General features: G+C 47.1%; 1 protein-coding gene across 2 annotated transcripts in view; it reads right to left on the bottom strand.

Moving 5' to 3' along the window:
* The window catches only part of LOC134346606 (valine--tRNA ligase-like), a 37,459-nt gene that overhangs the window by 4,797 nt on the left and 15,636 nt on the right, over nucleotides 1-17,026 (bottom strand). For both annotated transcript variants that reach the window (XM_063048043.1, XM_063048045.1), the window contains 4 exons: nucleotides 11,373-11,528; nucleotides 9,622-9,828; nucleotides 2,669-2,780; nucleotides 1,359-1,531 (listed from right to left, as the gene is read on the bottom strand). In XM_063048043.1, the coding sequence (XP_062904113.1) occupies nucleotides 1,359-1,531; nucleotides 2,669-2,780; nucleotides 9,622-9,828; nucleotides 11,373-11,528 (648 nt within the window). The remainder of the gene's footprint in view (nucleotides 1-1,358; nucleotides 1,532-2,668; nucleotides 2,781-9,621; nucleotides 9,829-11,372; nucleotides 11,529-17,026) is intronic.

Here is a 17,026-nt window from a genome sequence, read left to right as displayed (position 1 = left end):
TCGATGACTCGGCCTCCACAGCCGTCCGTGACAATGAATTCCACAGATTCACCACCCTCTGGTCAAAGAAATTCCTTCCCATCTCTGTTCCGAATGGATGTTCATCCATTCTGAGGCTGTGCCCTCTGGTTCTACACTCACCCACTGTAGGAAACATCCACTCTACCTCAGCCTTTTCAATATTGGATCGGTTTCAATGAAATCCCCCTTCACTCTTCTGAATCCCAATGAGTACAAGACCAAAGCCATAAAAGACTCCTCATACGTTTCCCATTTCATTCCCAAAATCATCCTCATGAACCTCCTCTGGACCCTCTCCAGTGCCAGTTAAGGGGCTCAAAACAGCTCACAATACTCCAAGTGCAGTCTGACCTGATAAAGCCTGAGCATTACATTCTTCTTCTTACATTCTATGCCGCTCAAAATCTATGTCAATATTACATTTGCCTTCCTTAACACTGACTCAACCTGCAAGTTAATCTTCAGGGAATTCTGCACAAGGACTCCCCAAACCATTTGTACCTCTGGTTTTGGGATTTTCTCCCCATTAAGAAAATAGTCTCCGTCTATATTTCCTCCACCAAAGTGTATGACCGTACACCTCCATCAGCCACTTCACTGCCCATTCTCTCCATCTGTCCAAATTCTCTGTATAGTCCCTGCTTCTTCAACAGTACCTGTCCCTTCACCAGTCTTCATATCATCTGCAAACCTGGCCACAAAGCTATCAATTCCATCATTCAAATATTGACATATAATGTGAAAAGCAGTGCTCCCAACATCGACCCCTTGTCAACAGCAGACGACGAGAATGAGCCCACTTGCTTCCCAGGTATTGCCTCCTACCAGTCAGCCAATCCTCTATCCATGCTTGTATCTTTCCTCAAATACCACAGACTCTTGTTAAGCAGTCGCATTTGCAGCACCTTGTTATAGGCATTCTGAAAATCCAAGTAATTACTCCACTGTAATACTGATACAGCTGACTTTAACTTCCAATGAACCTTCTGGCCAATATCATCCCCAGATCCAACACTGGTCATGGCAAGGCGAGAAGCTTTGTGCTGCTGGTGACAAAGAAACAGTTAAGAACAGACATTCCAACAACCACAATTGGCCCACCAGGTGTCCATACCATGAGCCCACAAAGACACGGCCAACAAGAAGCTTGCCATATCCTGGGCGGTGGAATATTATCACTGAAATGGGAATTGAGATGGGCAGCATCTCCAGGTTCAGGAATGTTGACTTCCCTGCAACCTATCGGCTCCTCTTCACAAGTTGCTGGAGGAACTCAGGGGGTCAGGCAGCATCTGTGGAAGGACTGTGTCAGGGAGGTAGTGTTGAGATCAGCTTACCTTCAGCATCAGGTGGACAGAGCAGCGGTCCGAGGCGATGGCGACGGCACAGCCAGCTGGACAGTCCTTGTCCACCAGCACGGTCACCGTCTTGCAGGAGGACAACGTCTCGATGTAGGGGGTGAACAGACCCACCAGGTCAGCTGTACTTTGGTCCAAGCACTTCAAGTAACCTTCAGGCAACAAGCAGAAAGACTGTGAGCCCGAGAGTTCTCAGCAAAGTCATGGTACAGGGACGACTCCACCACGGCACCACGATCTGGGACGTCAGTCTCCTGCACCTCCTGTCCAGCGGTAGCTGTGAGGAGATCTTTCGTGTCAGAGGGAGCGAGGTTCGTTCAGACAAGCATGGGGTACAGGTAGGGCAGCGAGCAGGAAACGGTTTCCCCATCTCACACCAGATGGTATACTTCTCCAAACTTCTCCTCAATGTTACAGTCAAACCCGCATCCACCACTTCCACTGGCAGCTCGTTCCACACTCTCACCACCCTCTGAGTGAAAGAGTTCCCCCTCAGGTCCCCCAACTTGTACTGCTCTATTATTGGTTTTGGTGTATTATTGTCACAAGTACCGAGAGACAGTGAAAAGCATGTCTTGCAGAGTGTTCATACAGATCAGATCATGACACAGTGCATTGAGGTAGATCAAGGTAAAACAATAACAATGCAGAATAAAGTGTAACAGCTACACAGAAAGTGCAGTGCAGGGAAACAATAAAGTGCAAAATCATAACGAGGTCGATTGTGTGCCAAGAGTCCATATTATTGTACAAGAGGTCTGTTCAATGGTCTATAACAGTGTGATAGAAGCTGTCTTTGAGCCTGGTGGAACATGCTTTCAGGCTTTTGTGTTTTCTGCCTGATGGGAAGGGGAGAAGGGAGACTGTCCGGATTGGGTGGGTCTTTGATTATACGGGCTGCTTGACTGAGACAGTGAGAAGCATCGACAAGAGATGATAGGGGAGATGCTGCTTCCTGTGATGTGACAATCATAATCATAAAACAATATCAATATGAAAACTGAGAACCCACTTGGCTGTGAAACCCCAGAGATCCAGACGAGGGAGGGGAGCAGGGTTCACAGTCCAACATTTCTCTCAAGGACAGCATCTCCCCCAGCGCTGACTTTCCTCTGTGCTGCACCGGACAGCCGTCAACTGGGATCCGATCGACCGCCCCCACCAGCCAGGGGAGACTGAAGCACCGAACCGACTCTGGTAACAGCGCCACACAGAGGCAAGCACGGGAAGTGCGGCCAGGGAAATTCACGTGAACGGTGCGGGGCAGCGGTGTGGAAATGCAGACTCACAGTCAGCCTTGGTCTTGGTGAGGTTGTAGTCGGCTCGCAGGGACCGGACGGTGTGGATGATGGACAGGACAAACTCCATGTTCCGGTCGAGTTCCTCGTCCCTCCAGTTGTACTGCAGGAAGAGAGGAAGAGGAGGAGGACTGAGGCACAATAGCATGAGTTACATTCACAGACAATGAGAACAGTCTCAGATCCACTCTCGTATTTGCTTCCACCACCACTCCTGGCAGCCCGTTCCAACCACCCATGGGAAAACTCACCCTACACACGCCCTTAAAACTTTCCTCTCGCTCAATGTAATGCTGAGCTCTCTATTATTTGACATTTGTACCCTGGGATAAAGACACTGAGTGTCTGTCCTATCGATGCCCACTTCGTCCTCCAGCTGCAGTGAACCTCGGTAATCCCAATCCACCAGCAACATTTTTGTTCCCTTTGGAACTACCTGCAGGTACTTGGATATGGAACAGTCTTCAATGAAAAAACCTACCCCAGACATCTACACTGTCAATGCTCCCTCCCATCTCCCATCCGTCCAACAATCTCTCTGACACCACCTCCTCCCCACCACCACCTCTGGCAGCACAATCAGCACCAGTAGTCAGAGACCGCTTCACCATGCACCTACGCCCCATCCATCAGAAAAAGCAGGATCTCCCAGAGACCACCCATTTTAATTCCACTTCCCATTCCCATTCCGACATGTCAGCCCATGGGCTCTTCTACTGCCACGATGAGGCCACCCTCAGGTTGGAGGAGAAACACCTTATGTTCCATCTGGGTAGCCTCCAACCCTATGGCATGAAGATCAATTTTTCTAACTTCCCATTGATAATGGCCCCCACTGCCCTCACCGTTCCCCATTCCCATTTTCCTTTCATATTATCTCTTCACCTGCCCATCGCCTCCCTCTGGTACTCCTCCCCCTTCCCTTTCCTCCTTGGCTTTCTGTCCTCTCCTATCAGATTCCCCCTACTCCAGCCCTTCATTTCTTTCACCAATCAATTTCCCAGCTCTTTACTTCACCCCTCCACCCTTCCCGGTTTCACTTCTCACCTACCACCTTGTATTTCTTCCACCCCTCCCCTCAACATCTTCCTCTGACTTCTCATCTCTTTTCCTCCCATCCTGATGAAGGGTCTCGGTCCAAACTGTCGACTGTACAGGAACAGGAAGTTATGGCAGATGAATGTGCGGCTGAAGAGTTGGTGCAGGGGGCAGGGGTTCAGATTTCTGGATCATTGGGATCTCTTCTGGGGAAGGTCTGACCTGTACAAAAAGGACGGGCTGCACCTGAACTGGAAAGGGACCAATATCCTGGCGGAATAGGATGGGAGGTAGAAAAGTGGGGGGTGGGAGTAGCATTACTGGGCAGGGATAGTATCACGGCTATAGAAAGGGAGGATGCTGCAGAGGGAGTGTCCACTGAGTCGGTGTGGTTGTAAGTCAGAAATAGGAAGGGATCAATCACTGGGCTGGGAGTAGTCTATAGGCCCCCAAATAGCGCTCAGGACACCAAAGAGCAGATAAGCAGGCAGATTTTAGAATGGTGCAGGAAAGACAGGGTTGTAGTTATGGGTGATTTCAACTTCCCTCATATTGACTGGCACCTCCTAACTGCAAGAGGGATAGATGGGGCTGAATTTGTCAGGTGTGTTCAAGAAGGATTCCTGACACAGTATGTGACCGGCCGACGAGAGGAGAGGCCATACTGGATCTACGTTTGTAGTTCTGGGTAATGAACCTGGTCAGGTGGCAGACCTCTTGGTGGGGGAGCATTTTAGTGAGAGTGACCACAACTCCCTTAGCTTCAGCATAGCTATGGAAAAGGTTAAAAACGGACAAAATGGGAAAATGCTTAACTGGGAAAGGGCTAACTGTGAAGGGATGAGGCAGGAACTAGCGAGAGTAAATTGTTAACATATGTTCAAGGCTGAAAGCACAGAAGTAATGTAGAGGAAGTTTAGGGATCACTTGTGCTGGGTTCAGGGTAGGTTTGTCCCACTGAGACAAGGGAAAAATGGTAGGAAAAGGGAACCGTGGCTGACGAAACACGTGAGGCAACTCGTCAAGAGGAAGAAGGAAGCATATGTTAGATACAAGAAGCAGGAGGGGCTCATGATAAATATAGGGTAGCCAGGAAGGAGCTTAAGAAAGGACTTAGGAGAGCTCGAAGGGGGCATGAGAAGGCCTTGGCATGTAGGATTAAGGAGAACCCCAAGGTGTTCTATGCGTATATGAAGAACAGAAGGATGACAAGAATGAAGGTGGGGCCGCTAAAGGATGAAGAAGGTAACATGTGCCTGGAGGCGGAGGAGGTTGCAGAGGTCCGAGATGAATACTTTGCTTCAGTATTCACAAGTGAAAAGGACCTTCATCAGGGTGAGGTCGAAATAGAACAGGCCTGTGTGCTGGACAATGTGGAGATTAAGGAAGAAGTAGTGTTGGATCTTCTTAAAAACATCAAGATTGATAAGTCCCCAGGGCCAGAAGTGATATACCCCAGGTTGGTGTGGGAAGAGAGAGAAGAGATTGCTGGAGCAGTAGCTATGATCTTTGAATCCTCTTTGGCTGCAGGGGAGGTGCCAGAGGACTGGAGAATGGCAAATATAGTTCCCTTGTTTCAGAAACGTAATAGGGAGAATCCTGGGAACTATAGACTGGTGAGTCTTACGTCGGTGGTCTGCAAACCACTGGAAAGGATTCTTAAGAGTAGGTTCTACGAGCACTTGGAGAAGTACAGTCTACTCAAGGATAGTCAACATGGCTTTGTGAAGGGAAGGTCATGCCTCACGAGCCTATTTGAGTTTTTTGAAGAGGTTACAAAAGACGTTGATGAGGGTAGGGCAGTAGATGTGGTCTACATGGATTTTAGCACGGCATTTGACAAGGTCCCCCACGAGAAACTCATCCAGAAAGTCGTGAGGTATGGGATCAGTGGAACCTTGGCTGTTTAGATAAAAAAAAATTGGCTTACAGGAAGAAAGCAGAGGGTAGTAGTGGAAGGAAAGTATTCTGCCTGGAGGCCGGTGTCTCGTGGAGTGCCGTTATGATCTGTCCTGGGACCCCTGCTCTTTTTGATTATTATAAATGACCTGGATGAAGAGGCAGAAGGATGGGTGAGTAAGTTTGAGGATGACACAAAGATTGGAGTAGCTGTAGGCTGTTGAAGGTTACAACAGGATACAGACAGGATGAAGAGTTGGGCAGAAAAGTGGCAGATGGAGTTCAATCTGGATAAGTGTGAGGTGATGCATTTTGGAGGGACAAACCAGAAGGCTGAGTACAGGGTTAATGGTCGGTTAGTTTAGAGTGTGGATGAACAGAGGGACCTTGGGGTTCAAATCCATACAACCCTCAAGGTCACTGCACAGGTTGATAGGATAGTTAAGAAGGCCTATGGGATGTTCGGCTTCATTAATAGGGGGATTGAGTTCAAGAGTAGAGAGGTCATGTTGCAACTCTACAAATCTCTGGTGAGACCACACACAGAGTACTGTGTTCAGTTCTGGTCACCGTATTATAGGAAGGATGTGGAAGCTATGGAGCGGGTGCAGAGGAGATTGACCAGGATGCTGCCTTGATTGGAAAACAAGTCTTATGAGGCAAAGTTAGCAGAGCTGTGACTTTTCTCCTTTGGAGTGTACAAGGATGAGAGGGGCTTGATAGAGGTCTACAAGATTATGAGAGCATAGATAGGGTGGATAGCCAGTACCTGTTTCCCAGGGCACGTATAGCAAACACCAGAGGGCATATGTACAAAGTTAAGGGAGGGAAGTTTAGGGGAGACATCAAGGGTAAGTTTTTTTACACAGAGGCTTGTGGGTGCCTGGAATGACTTGCCAGAGATGGTGGAGGGTAAAACATTAGGGGTATTTAAGAGCCTCTTGGACAGGCTCATGGATGAAAGAAAAATAGAGGGTTAGGGGTAGTGTGGGCTTAGTACTTTTTTTTTAAGGAATATATGGGTTGGCACAACATCGAGGGCCAAAGGGCCTGTACTGTGCTGTAGTATTCTAGTGTCTATACTCATTTCCATATAATTTGCCTGATCTGCTGTGTTCCTCCAGCATTTTGGGTATGTTGTCGCATTTCCAGCATCTGCACATTTTCCCTTGTTTGCCAGTAGCATTATACAGTTAACTTTTTAAATTTGTGACATAAATGCATCTTATAATTTGTCGATTTATTTGTGGTAATATTACTTTAGTGTTGTGTGTGAGTTACATGTACTATGCTGTGCACCCTGGTCAGAGGAATGTTGTTTCATTTGGCTGTATATGTGTACATTTGAAATGACAATAAACTTGAACTTACACTTTCTCTCCCTCATCGTAAAACTGTCTCTCGGTTTGTTTGACATAAGTAAACATCTTCTCGTGACTACCATCAGGAAGGAGGCACAGAAGTCTGAAGACGTGCACTCAACATTTTAGGAACATCTTCTTCCCGTCTTTCTGCTCCTGTATCTTATAGTCATATCAGATTTCCAAACCGACAATGAACACATGAACCATACCTCAGTATTTCGAGCAACATGCACAAATTTCTGGAGAACTCAGTATGTCAGGCAGCATCTATGGAGGAGAAAAGATCCTGATGTAGTGTCTCAGTCTGAAATGTTGACTGTTTATTCCTCTCCATGGATGCTGACTGCAAGGGCGTATCTACGGAAAGTAGTGCCCCTGGCAAGCACTGAAATTGCGCCCCTGTCCAAACATCTGACACCCATCTTTTAGATAACTTTACCATAATATCAGCTCAAAAATACGAGTCAAATTCGTTAACCTAATTAACAAATTATGGCACTCCATGAAAATTATAACTGCACCTTCCTTGCTTTCACTGATGCTAATTGGTCTATGATGTGATCAAAGTCTGCTTTTTCAGTTTCTTCTCTTTCTGCACTCAGCAGAGCAAGATCACAGAGTTTGCCTTGACCCATAGAGACTCTCAAATATGAAAGTATTAGTTTTAATTTGCTGAACCATCTCTCACAGCTGGTGATGGAAAATGCAATGGTTACCATTATCTGAATAGCAATGTGAAGATGGGGAAGACTCTCTCATCTCCATACTGAACAATAAATTCAAGAAGCTCTTCAGGTCTTGGTATTTCCATGTTGACCCGCCTCGATAGCAACACTCTGCAATCCAAAATTTCTTCATATAGCTTCTGTCCGTCAACATCAGAGCTGTACAATTCTCCCAAATTTTCGCACTTCTTCTTCAGGTCATTACTGTTGGCGCCGTAACACAGTCCCTCGACATCGAGACGGAACCCAAACTTGGTGTCAGTGCCGTGCAAACGAGCAAACCTTTCGTCCATTTCTTTGTGAAGACGGTCGAGTGTTCCCTTCATGACTGTTTACATTTCCTCCTTAGCTGTTAACCCAGCATCTCTCGAGTTCTCATCAGCCATTTGTTTCTTTCGTCTCTGATGTCTTTCAACTTCAATATTCCACTCTTGACAGAGACTGACTCCTTCTTCGAGTGACTCACTGACCAACACTTCTCTTTCATCATAAAAATGACCTCGGCGGGCTTTCAAATCCAGGGCAGCATCATGGAAGCTCATGCTAGGATCCTGCAGCCTCTTTTGAATACGGTCAATGTGAATGAGTACCTTGTTCCAAAATCCTAGCAAAATCAGAAAATCGTAACTCAACATGCGTTTGTACAGCTGCCTTGCGTCACTTCTTGTTTGACTGGTCTCATTTTCATTGTCTGTCATCTCCTGGAGAACTTGAAGCATCTCCTCAAGGTACTTGTTGATGGGCTTCACTGCTTCTGTCCTTGCACTCTACCTGGTTTTGGACTCCGACTTAACACTCACAGGCACAGCGTTTTTGAGTTTTTCCCAGCACTGTATTGAACGAGAGAAAAACACGTGGACAGCTTCGTCCAAAAAATGTGACCATCATTGTATCCTGCTTGGCTGCATGTACACCCACCAAGTTGTGTGAGTGATTGTCGCAATTCACAAACACCGCCAGGTTGTTATTCTCACTTATTCCTTGATGAACACCACTTCTGTGTCCAGCCATCACGGCAGCATTGTCACAGCACTGTGACCAACAAACTTGTAGCTCCATTTCGTCCTTCTCTAGCTGTTTCAAGATGTCTTCAACCAAGCTCTCTGCATCCTTCTGGCTTATCTGGATAAAACCAAGGAAGGACTCTCTAACACAGACTGCTTTCCTCTCAAAATCAACTTCCACATACCCCACTACTTCTGACATCTGCTCACGGTGTGCCTGAACATGAGTCGAGTTGAACATCAGACCATAGTCCTTGGCTTTACGAATGCTTCTCAGTAAACTCTGGCGAACAGTGGATGCCACCATGTGGATGAATTCGCTCTGGACACCCGGCGAAAGATAAGACGTGGATCCAGGATGACTTTCCAAATGAGTGTTCTTTTATGTCAGGGTCAAAGATGGCCAGTAGTTTCAGTAAGCCAAGGAAATTTCCCACATTGGAGTCATCGTCTAGCTGAAGTGACTCCTTGTATCCTCGCAAAGCCAGGTTCTGAGTCGCAAGGAACTTTATGCAGTGAAGGATCTTGTCAAGCTATCACGCCATTTCTGCTTTTCCTTCTCAATCTGTGACTGAAATACCGCACCAATAACTCCACGGTTTCCAGCTTAATCCCTTTCCATTTCATTCCACTGTCTGAAGCATTCCCGATGATTCTTGGCATTTTCACGAACACTAAACCTTTCAGGTGCTTTGTGTTTAGGTGTTCTATTTTGCTCATTTTTCGCACTATTTATTTATTTTTTATAGGTATTTCTTATTGTAACTCAGTAATTTTTATGCCTCGCTCTGTATGTATTGCTGCCACAAAACAACACATTTCACGACAGGCGTCAGTGGTAATAAACCTGATTCTGATTACCGGTAACTTGCGAGAACTACAGTGAGCAAATACACACACAGACGCACACATACCTCATCACACTCGGGGTACGAGGTCACGGTGATACTCGGCGGGTCCTGAGCACGTCGCCTTGGCAACCTTTGGTACAACTCCTCGGTGATGAAAGGCATGAAGGGGCTCAGAAGGCCGAGGGCCACGTCCAGGCAGGTGTACAGTATATTCCTGGCGACACGGGCAGCATTCTCGTCCGTGCCCGCGAGCACAGGCTTCAAACATTCCTGAACAAAAATATGATCAACCTCTCAGGCACAAGACCAACTCGCACTTACGAGGACTTTATAATCAGCAAGGGAGAGAAAAAGTACCATGGGGCAGCGGCAAACAAAGCCCAACTGGGGTTCAGGGACTTGGGTGGGGTTTGAGGCTGGAGCCAGGACCCGGACTGGGTCCAGTATCTGGTGAACGGACTGGACAGTGTGACTGGAATGTGGGCCAGAGAACGAACCCAGAGCCTGTACCAGACCAGAGCATGCAGCTGGCGACGGGGTCTCGAACGAATTTGGGAGCCAGCACCTGCAGCTGGAGCAGGAAATGGAGCCCACATCTGGAGTAGAGAGTACAACTGGAGCAGGGGTCCTGGAGAGTAGACCGGACTGCGGCCCAGAGTAGACTGGATCCCGGACTGCAGCATATAGGTGGAGGAGGGCCCGGACAGTAGAATGGAGCCTGGATCCAGAATGGAATCTGTATCTGGAGCTAGGGCCCAGAACATGGACCATGACTGGGATCTGGATTAAAGTGTCCAGCCAGAGCTCGGACCCCAGAGTGCAGCGTGCAGCTGGAGCCCGGAGCGTGGATCAGACCTGGATCCGGACCTGAGCGTCCAGCTGGAGTCCGGAGCGTGGATCAGACCTGGATCTGGACCTGAGCGTGCAGCTGGAGCCCGGAGCGTGGATCGGACCTGGATCCGGACCTGAGCGTCCAGCTGGAGTCCGGAGCGTGGATCAGACCTGGATCTGGACCTGAGCGTGCAGCTGGAGCCCGGAGCGTGGATCGGACCTGGATCTGGACCTGAGCGTGCAGCTGGAGCCCGGAGCATGGATCGGACCTGGATCTGGACCTGAGCGTGCAGTTGGAGCCCGGAGCGTGGATCGGACCTGGATCAGGACCTGAGCGTCCAGCTGGAGTCCGGAGCGTGGATCAGACCTGGATCTGGACCTGAGCATGCAGCTGGAGCCCGGAGCGTGGATCGGACCTGGATCTGGACCTGAGCGTGCAGCTGGAGCCCGGAGCGTGGATCAGACCTGGATCTGGACCTGAGCGTGCAGTTGGAGCCCGGACCGTGGATCGGACCTGGATCTGGACCTGAGCGTGCAGCTGGAGCCCGGAGCGTGGATCAGACCTGGATCAGGACCTGAGCGTGCAGCTGGAGCCCGGAGCGTGGATCGGACCTGGATCTGGACCTGAGCGTGCAGTTGGAGCCCGGAGCGTGGATCAGACCTGGATCCAGACCTGAGCGTCCAGCTGGAGTCCGGAGCGTGGATCAGACCTGGATCCGGACCTGAGTGTGCAGCTGGAGCTGTGGCCCAGACCGGAGATGGGACCTGGGACAGCAGCCACAGAGGAAAGCAAGGGATCTATTTCAGTGTCTTTTCAAAAGCTGAACAAAACTCACTAGTTTCTATTCTCCGATCAAGGGCCACACTGAAAAACTCATTATTCTGCTTTGTAAAACATTAAAAGTAATGAAATAAAACACATTTGCTGCCACATTAACCAGATATCTAATGAGGACATTGTGACGGGTCAGTTTGGAACTCACCAGGTAGACATTAGACAGCTCATACAGCCAGAAGTTGTAGATGGCAGTGGTGACCTCCGGGAAGTCGTACTGCTTGAAGCTGCGGTCGCAGGTCTCCACCGCGTGGCTGAGGCGGCTCAGGATCCAGCGGTCCATCAGACTCTCCTGTGACGAGCGCTGTGCAGGGAGGGAGAAGGGGGAGAACACAGGGGCGGATGGGCAAGACAGGAGAAAGAACAAGTCAGAGAATCCCTATCAGCCCAGCCTCTGCCACCTCCAAAAACAATCCCAGCTCTCCAATCCCATTCCGAGATTCCACACTGCAGGAATTTATATCTTTAATCCATTTCGAGAAGTAAACTCAGGATATGACTTTCACAGTGAATGACATGGTCCTGGCAAGTGTTCTGGACCAGAGGGACTAAGGAATACAAGTATATCAGACCATAAGATATAGGAGCAGAATTAGTCCATTCGGCCCATCGAGTCTGCTGCATTTTATCATGCCTGATCCAATTTTCCTCTCAGCACCAATCTCCTGCCTTTCTCCTACCCCCCATATCCCTTCATGCCCTGACCAATCAGGAATCTATCAACCGCTGCCTAAAATAAAGTCTTGACCTCCACTGCTACCTGCAGCAACGAATTCCACAGATTCACCACTCTCTGGCTGAAGAAATTCCTCTTCATCTCCATTCTAAAAGGATGCGCCTCCACTCTAAGACTGCATCTTCTGGTCTTAGACTCCCCCCACCATAAGAAGCATCCTCTCCCTATCCACTATCAAGGCCTTTTAGCATTCGATAGGTTTCGACAAGGTAGGCCAAAGCCAGTGTGGTTTCCTGAAAAGAAAATCTTGCCTACTGCAATGCTTTGAGGAAATTACAAGCAGGGTAGACAAAGGAGATGCAGTACATGGTGTACTTGGATTTTCAGAAGGACTTTGACAAGGTGTCGCACATGAGGCTGCTTAGCAAGATAAGAGCCCATGGCATTACGGGGAAGTTACTAACGTGGGTGGAACATTGGCTGGTTGGCAGAAAACAGAGAGTGGGAATAAAGGGATCCTATTCTGGCTGGCTGCCGGTTACCAGTGGCTAAATTTGCCAATGATACAAAGACAGGTGGAGGAGCAGGTAGTGTTGAGGAAACAGAGAACCTGCAGGGAGACTTAGATAGTTCAGGGGAATGGGCAAAGAAGTGGCAAATGAAATACAATGTTGGAAAGTATATGGTCATGCACTTTGGTGGAAGAAATAAACAGGCAGACTATTATTCAGATGGGGAGAGATTTCAAAATGCACAGATGCAAAGAGACTTGGGAGTCCTTGTGCAAGATAGTCCAAAGGTTAACCTCCAGGTTGAGACAGTTGTGAAGAAGGCTAATACAATGTTGACATTCATTTCTAGAAGTATAGAATACAAGAGCAGGAATGTGTTGTTTTGGCTCTCTGAGGGTACTCGTGAGACCACACTTGAAGTATCGTGTGCAGTTTTGGGCTCTTTATTTTATAAAGGATATACTGTACTGACATTTTAGAGGGTTCAGAGAAGATTCACGAGAATGATTCCAGGAATGAAAGAGTTACCGTATGAGGAACATCTGGCAACTCTTGGGCTGTATTCCCTGGAGTTCAGGAGAATTAAAAAGGGGGATCTCATAGAAACATTCCGAATCCCATGGTTGTGGAGTCTAGGACAAGAGGGCACGACTTCAGCATTGAAGGACATCCTTTTAGAACTGAGATGCGGAGAAATTGCTTTAGGTACAGGGTGCTAAATCTGTGGGATTTGTTGCCACGAGCTGCTGTGGAGGCCAAGTCATTGGGTGTATTTAGGGCAGAGATATATAGGTTCTTGATTAGCCAGGGCAACAAAGGGTATGGGGTGAAGGCAGGGGAGTGGGGATAACTGAAAGAATTGGATCAGCCCAAGATTGAATGGTGGGGCAGACTCAATGGGCCGAATAGCCTACTTCTGCTCCTATATGGTCTTATGGTTTCATTGAGGTTACCCCTCATTCTTCTGAATTTCAGAGAATACAGGCCTCGAGCAATCAAATACTTTTCAGAGGACAAGCAGTTTAATCCTGGAATCATTTTCAAGAACCTCCTTTGAACCCTCTCCAGCGTCAGCACATCCTTTCTAAAATAAGGGGCCCAAAACTGCTCACAATACCCCAAGTGAGGCCTCACCAGTGCTTTATAAAGTCTCAACATTACATCCTTCCTTTATATTCTAATCATCGTGAAGTGAATGCTGATATCACATTTGTCTTCCTTACCAGACTGAACCTACAAATTAACCTTTGGGGAACCCTGCACGAGAACTCCCAAGTCCCTTGGCACCTCAGTTCCTTTTTTTTTAATTTTCTCTCCATTTAGAACATATTCAACCCTATCATTTCTTCTACCAGAGTGCATGACTACACACTTCCCGACACTGCATTCCATCAGCCATTTCTTTGCCCATTCTCCCAATCTGTCTGTCCTTCTGTATCCTCTCTACTTCCTCAAAACTACCTGCCCCTCCAACTGTCTTCATATCCTCTGCAAACTTTGCAACAAAACCATTAATTCCATCATCCAAATCATTGATATATATCACGTAAAAAGAATCGGTTCCAACACAGACCCCTGTGGAACACCACTAGTCACCGCAGGCAGCTCGAAAAGGCTCTATTTATTCCCGCTCTTTGCCTCCTGCCAGTCAGCCACTGCTTTACCCATGATAAAATCTTTCCTGTAATACCACAGGCTCGTAGCTTGTTAAGCAGCCTCATGTGTGGCACCTTATCAAAGGCCTTCTGAAAATCCAAGTACGCAACATCAACCAATTCTCCTTTGTCTATCCTGCTTAGTATTTCTTCAAAAAATTCCTACAAATTTTCCCTTGAGGAAACCATGCTGACTATGGCCTATTTTATTATGTGCCTCCAACTACCCTGAAACCACTTCCTTAACAATGGACTCCAACACCTTCCCAACCACTGAGGTCAGACTAACTGGCCTGTAGTTTCCTTTCTTATGCCTCTCTTCCTTCTTGAAGAGTGAAGAGACATTCGCAATTTTCCAGTCTTTCAGAACCACTCCAGAATCTACCGAGTCTTGGAAGATCATTATTAATGTCTCCACAGTCTCTTCAGCCACCTCTCTCAGAACCCTGAGGTGTGCACCATCTGGTCCAGGTGACTCACCTGCCTTCAAATCCTTCAGTTTCCCCAAGTACTTTCTGCCTAACTTCTCATACTTATGACCCCTGACACCTGGAGCTTACAGCAAATTGCTATTGTCTTCCACAGTGAAGACTGATGCAAAATACTTAATTCAGTTCACTCACCATTTCATTGTCCCCCATTACTACCTCTCCAGCATCCGTTTCCAGCGGTCTGATAGCCACTCTTGCCCCTCTTTTACACTTTATGTGACTGAAGAAACTTTTGGTATCCTCTTCAATACTGCTGGCAAGCTTACTTTCATATCCCATCTTTACATTCTTAATGACGTTTTTAGTTGCCTTCTATTGGTATATTTAAAAGCTTTCTGATCTTCCAAATTGACACTAATTTCTGCACTACAGTATTACATTCCCTCTCTCTGGCTTTTACGTTGGTTTTGACTTCCTTTGTTGGGCATGGTTGTGTCATCTTGCCTTTAGAATACTTCTTCCTCTTTAGGATCCTGTGCCTTCTGAATTGCTTCCAGAAATTCCAGTCAATGCTGCTCTGCCCTCATCCCTGCCAGCGTTCTTTTCCAATCAAATTTGGCCAACTTCTCCCTCATACTTCTGTCATTCCCTTTATTCCACTGTAAACTGATACATCTGATACTAATAACATTGAAGAGAAAATTGGATAGGTACGTGAATGGGAAGTGTTTGGAGAGATGTGGTCTGGGTGTCGGTCGATGTGACTGGACAGAAGATTATGTTGGTAGAGACTAGATATCTGATGGGCAAGTCCACTGAAAATTGTGTGCAGGTGGACAGGGTGGTGAAGGAGGCGTTCGGAACGTCGTCTTTCATCAGTCATGGGCACTGAGTGCAGCAGTCGGGATGCTGTGTTACAGTCGTACAAGACACTGGTGAGGCTGCATTTGGAATATTGCGCACAGTTTTGGTCAAACACCTGTAGGTAAGATGTTACTAAATGGGAAGGAGTGCGGAGACCATTTACAAAGATGCTGCAACGACCTGGGGACCTGTGATATAGATATAGCTTTGGCAGGATTGCATTCAATTCCTTGGAGCCTTGGAGACTGAGAGGTGATCTTAAGGAGGTGTATAGAATCTTGAGGGATAGATAGGGCAAATCTACAGAGTGTTTTCTCCAGGGTGGGGAAGAGATCATCGGAGCACAGGCTTAGTGTGAGAGGAAAGAGGTTTAATGAGAAATTAAAGCACAACTTTAAGAAAAAACTCAAAGGGTAGGAATGAGTTGCTGGAAGAAGTGATTAACTTCATAAGTTCAAAGTAAATTTGTCATCAAAGTACACATCGTTGATCATGTGCAGCCTTAAGCAGGCAGGGACAATTACACATTTCAAGGTTGTATCATTTATACATTCTTTGATAATGAATGAATCTCAGATGTTTTAAAGCTTGAGGTCCTGTGGGACAATTGCATGAACAGGAAAGGTTTAGAGCAGGCGTACCCAACGTTTTTAAGCCATGGACTCCTGCCATGAAAAGAGGGGACTGTGGACCCTAGGCTGGGAACCCCTGGTTTAGGGGGATGTGGACCCACAATGGAAATGGATGGGCATCTTGGTTGGCATGGAACAGATGGGCCAAAGGGATGTCCACGCCACATGACTCGAAGAAATACTTTTACTGTCTTCTGCATTTCCTCTTGAGAGGTGATATGGGGCACCAAGTATTTTTAGAGGCCATTCTAAGAGTCAACCACAGTGATATAGGTCACGTATTGACCATCCTGTGTCAGGACAGCAGGTTTCCTTCCTGAACTTCCTGAGGACACGGGGGCAGTTTGGCCAACTCATTGAGTCATGCCATCCCATCACCCCATGGGTGTTCCCTGTATCCTAGTCACATCAGCTGTTCCCATTTCAAAGGCTCTTGGATAGGCACTTGGATGAAAGTGAAGTGGAGGTCTATGTGGGAGGGAAGGGTTAGATTGATCTTGGGGTAGATTAAAGAGTCGGAACAACCTCGTGAACTGAATGGCCAGTATGGTGCTGTAATGCTCCATGTTTTTAATCAACATCCATGAGTCCATTTTGTCCTTGAGTCGGAAAATACATAAAAATCACTAGATATGACAATCATGCCTCTACAGTATTGTAATGGACCGCAACAACAAACACACAAATTGCATTTATTATCAACGAATGTATAAATTCAACAACCTTGAGATTTGGTTGCCTACAGGCAGTTACAAAGCAAGAAACCCAAAAGAACCCCAAAAAATAAATAAGACCAACCCCCATTGCCCACAGAGCAAGAGATAAGACTGACAAGACGAATTATTAGAAGGGCAGAGCGAAGGGAGGACACGAGTTCTGTCTTTCAGTAGATGTACACATGTATCTACCTGTATGTATGCTGGATTTTCGAATTTAATAATCTTACAGGAGTTTGATCATATATAGGGGTGTCCATAACCCAGGGAGAGACTGAAGAGGAACAGGCACTTTTTTTAGGCAAGTGGATGGAAA

Source organism: Mobula hypostoma, chromosome 5, assembly GCF_963921235.1.
Source record: "Mobula hypostoma chromosome 5, sMobHyp1.1, whole genome shotgun sequence".
Lineage (NCBI taxonomy): Eukaryota > Metazoa > Chordata > Chondrichthyes > Myliobatiformes > Myliobatidae > Mobula > Mobula hypostoma.
The sequence above is the reverse complement of the archived record's forward strand: the minus strand, read 5'-3'. Positions and strand labels throughout refer to the sequence as shown.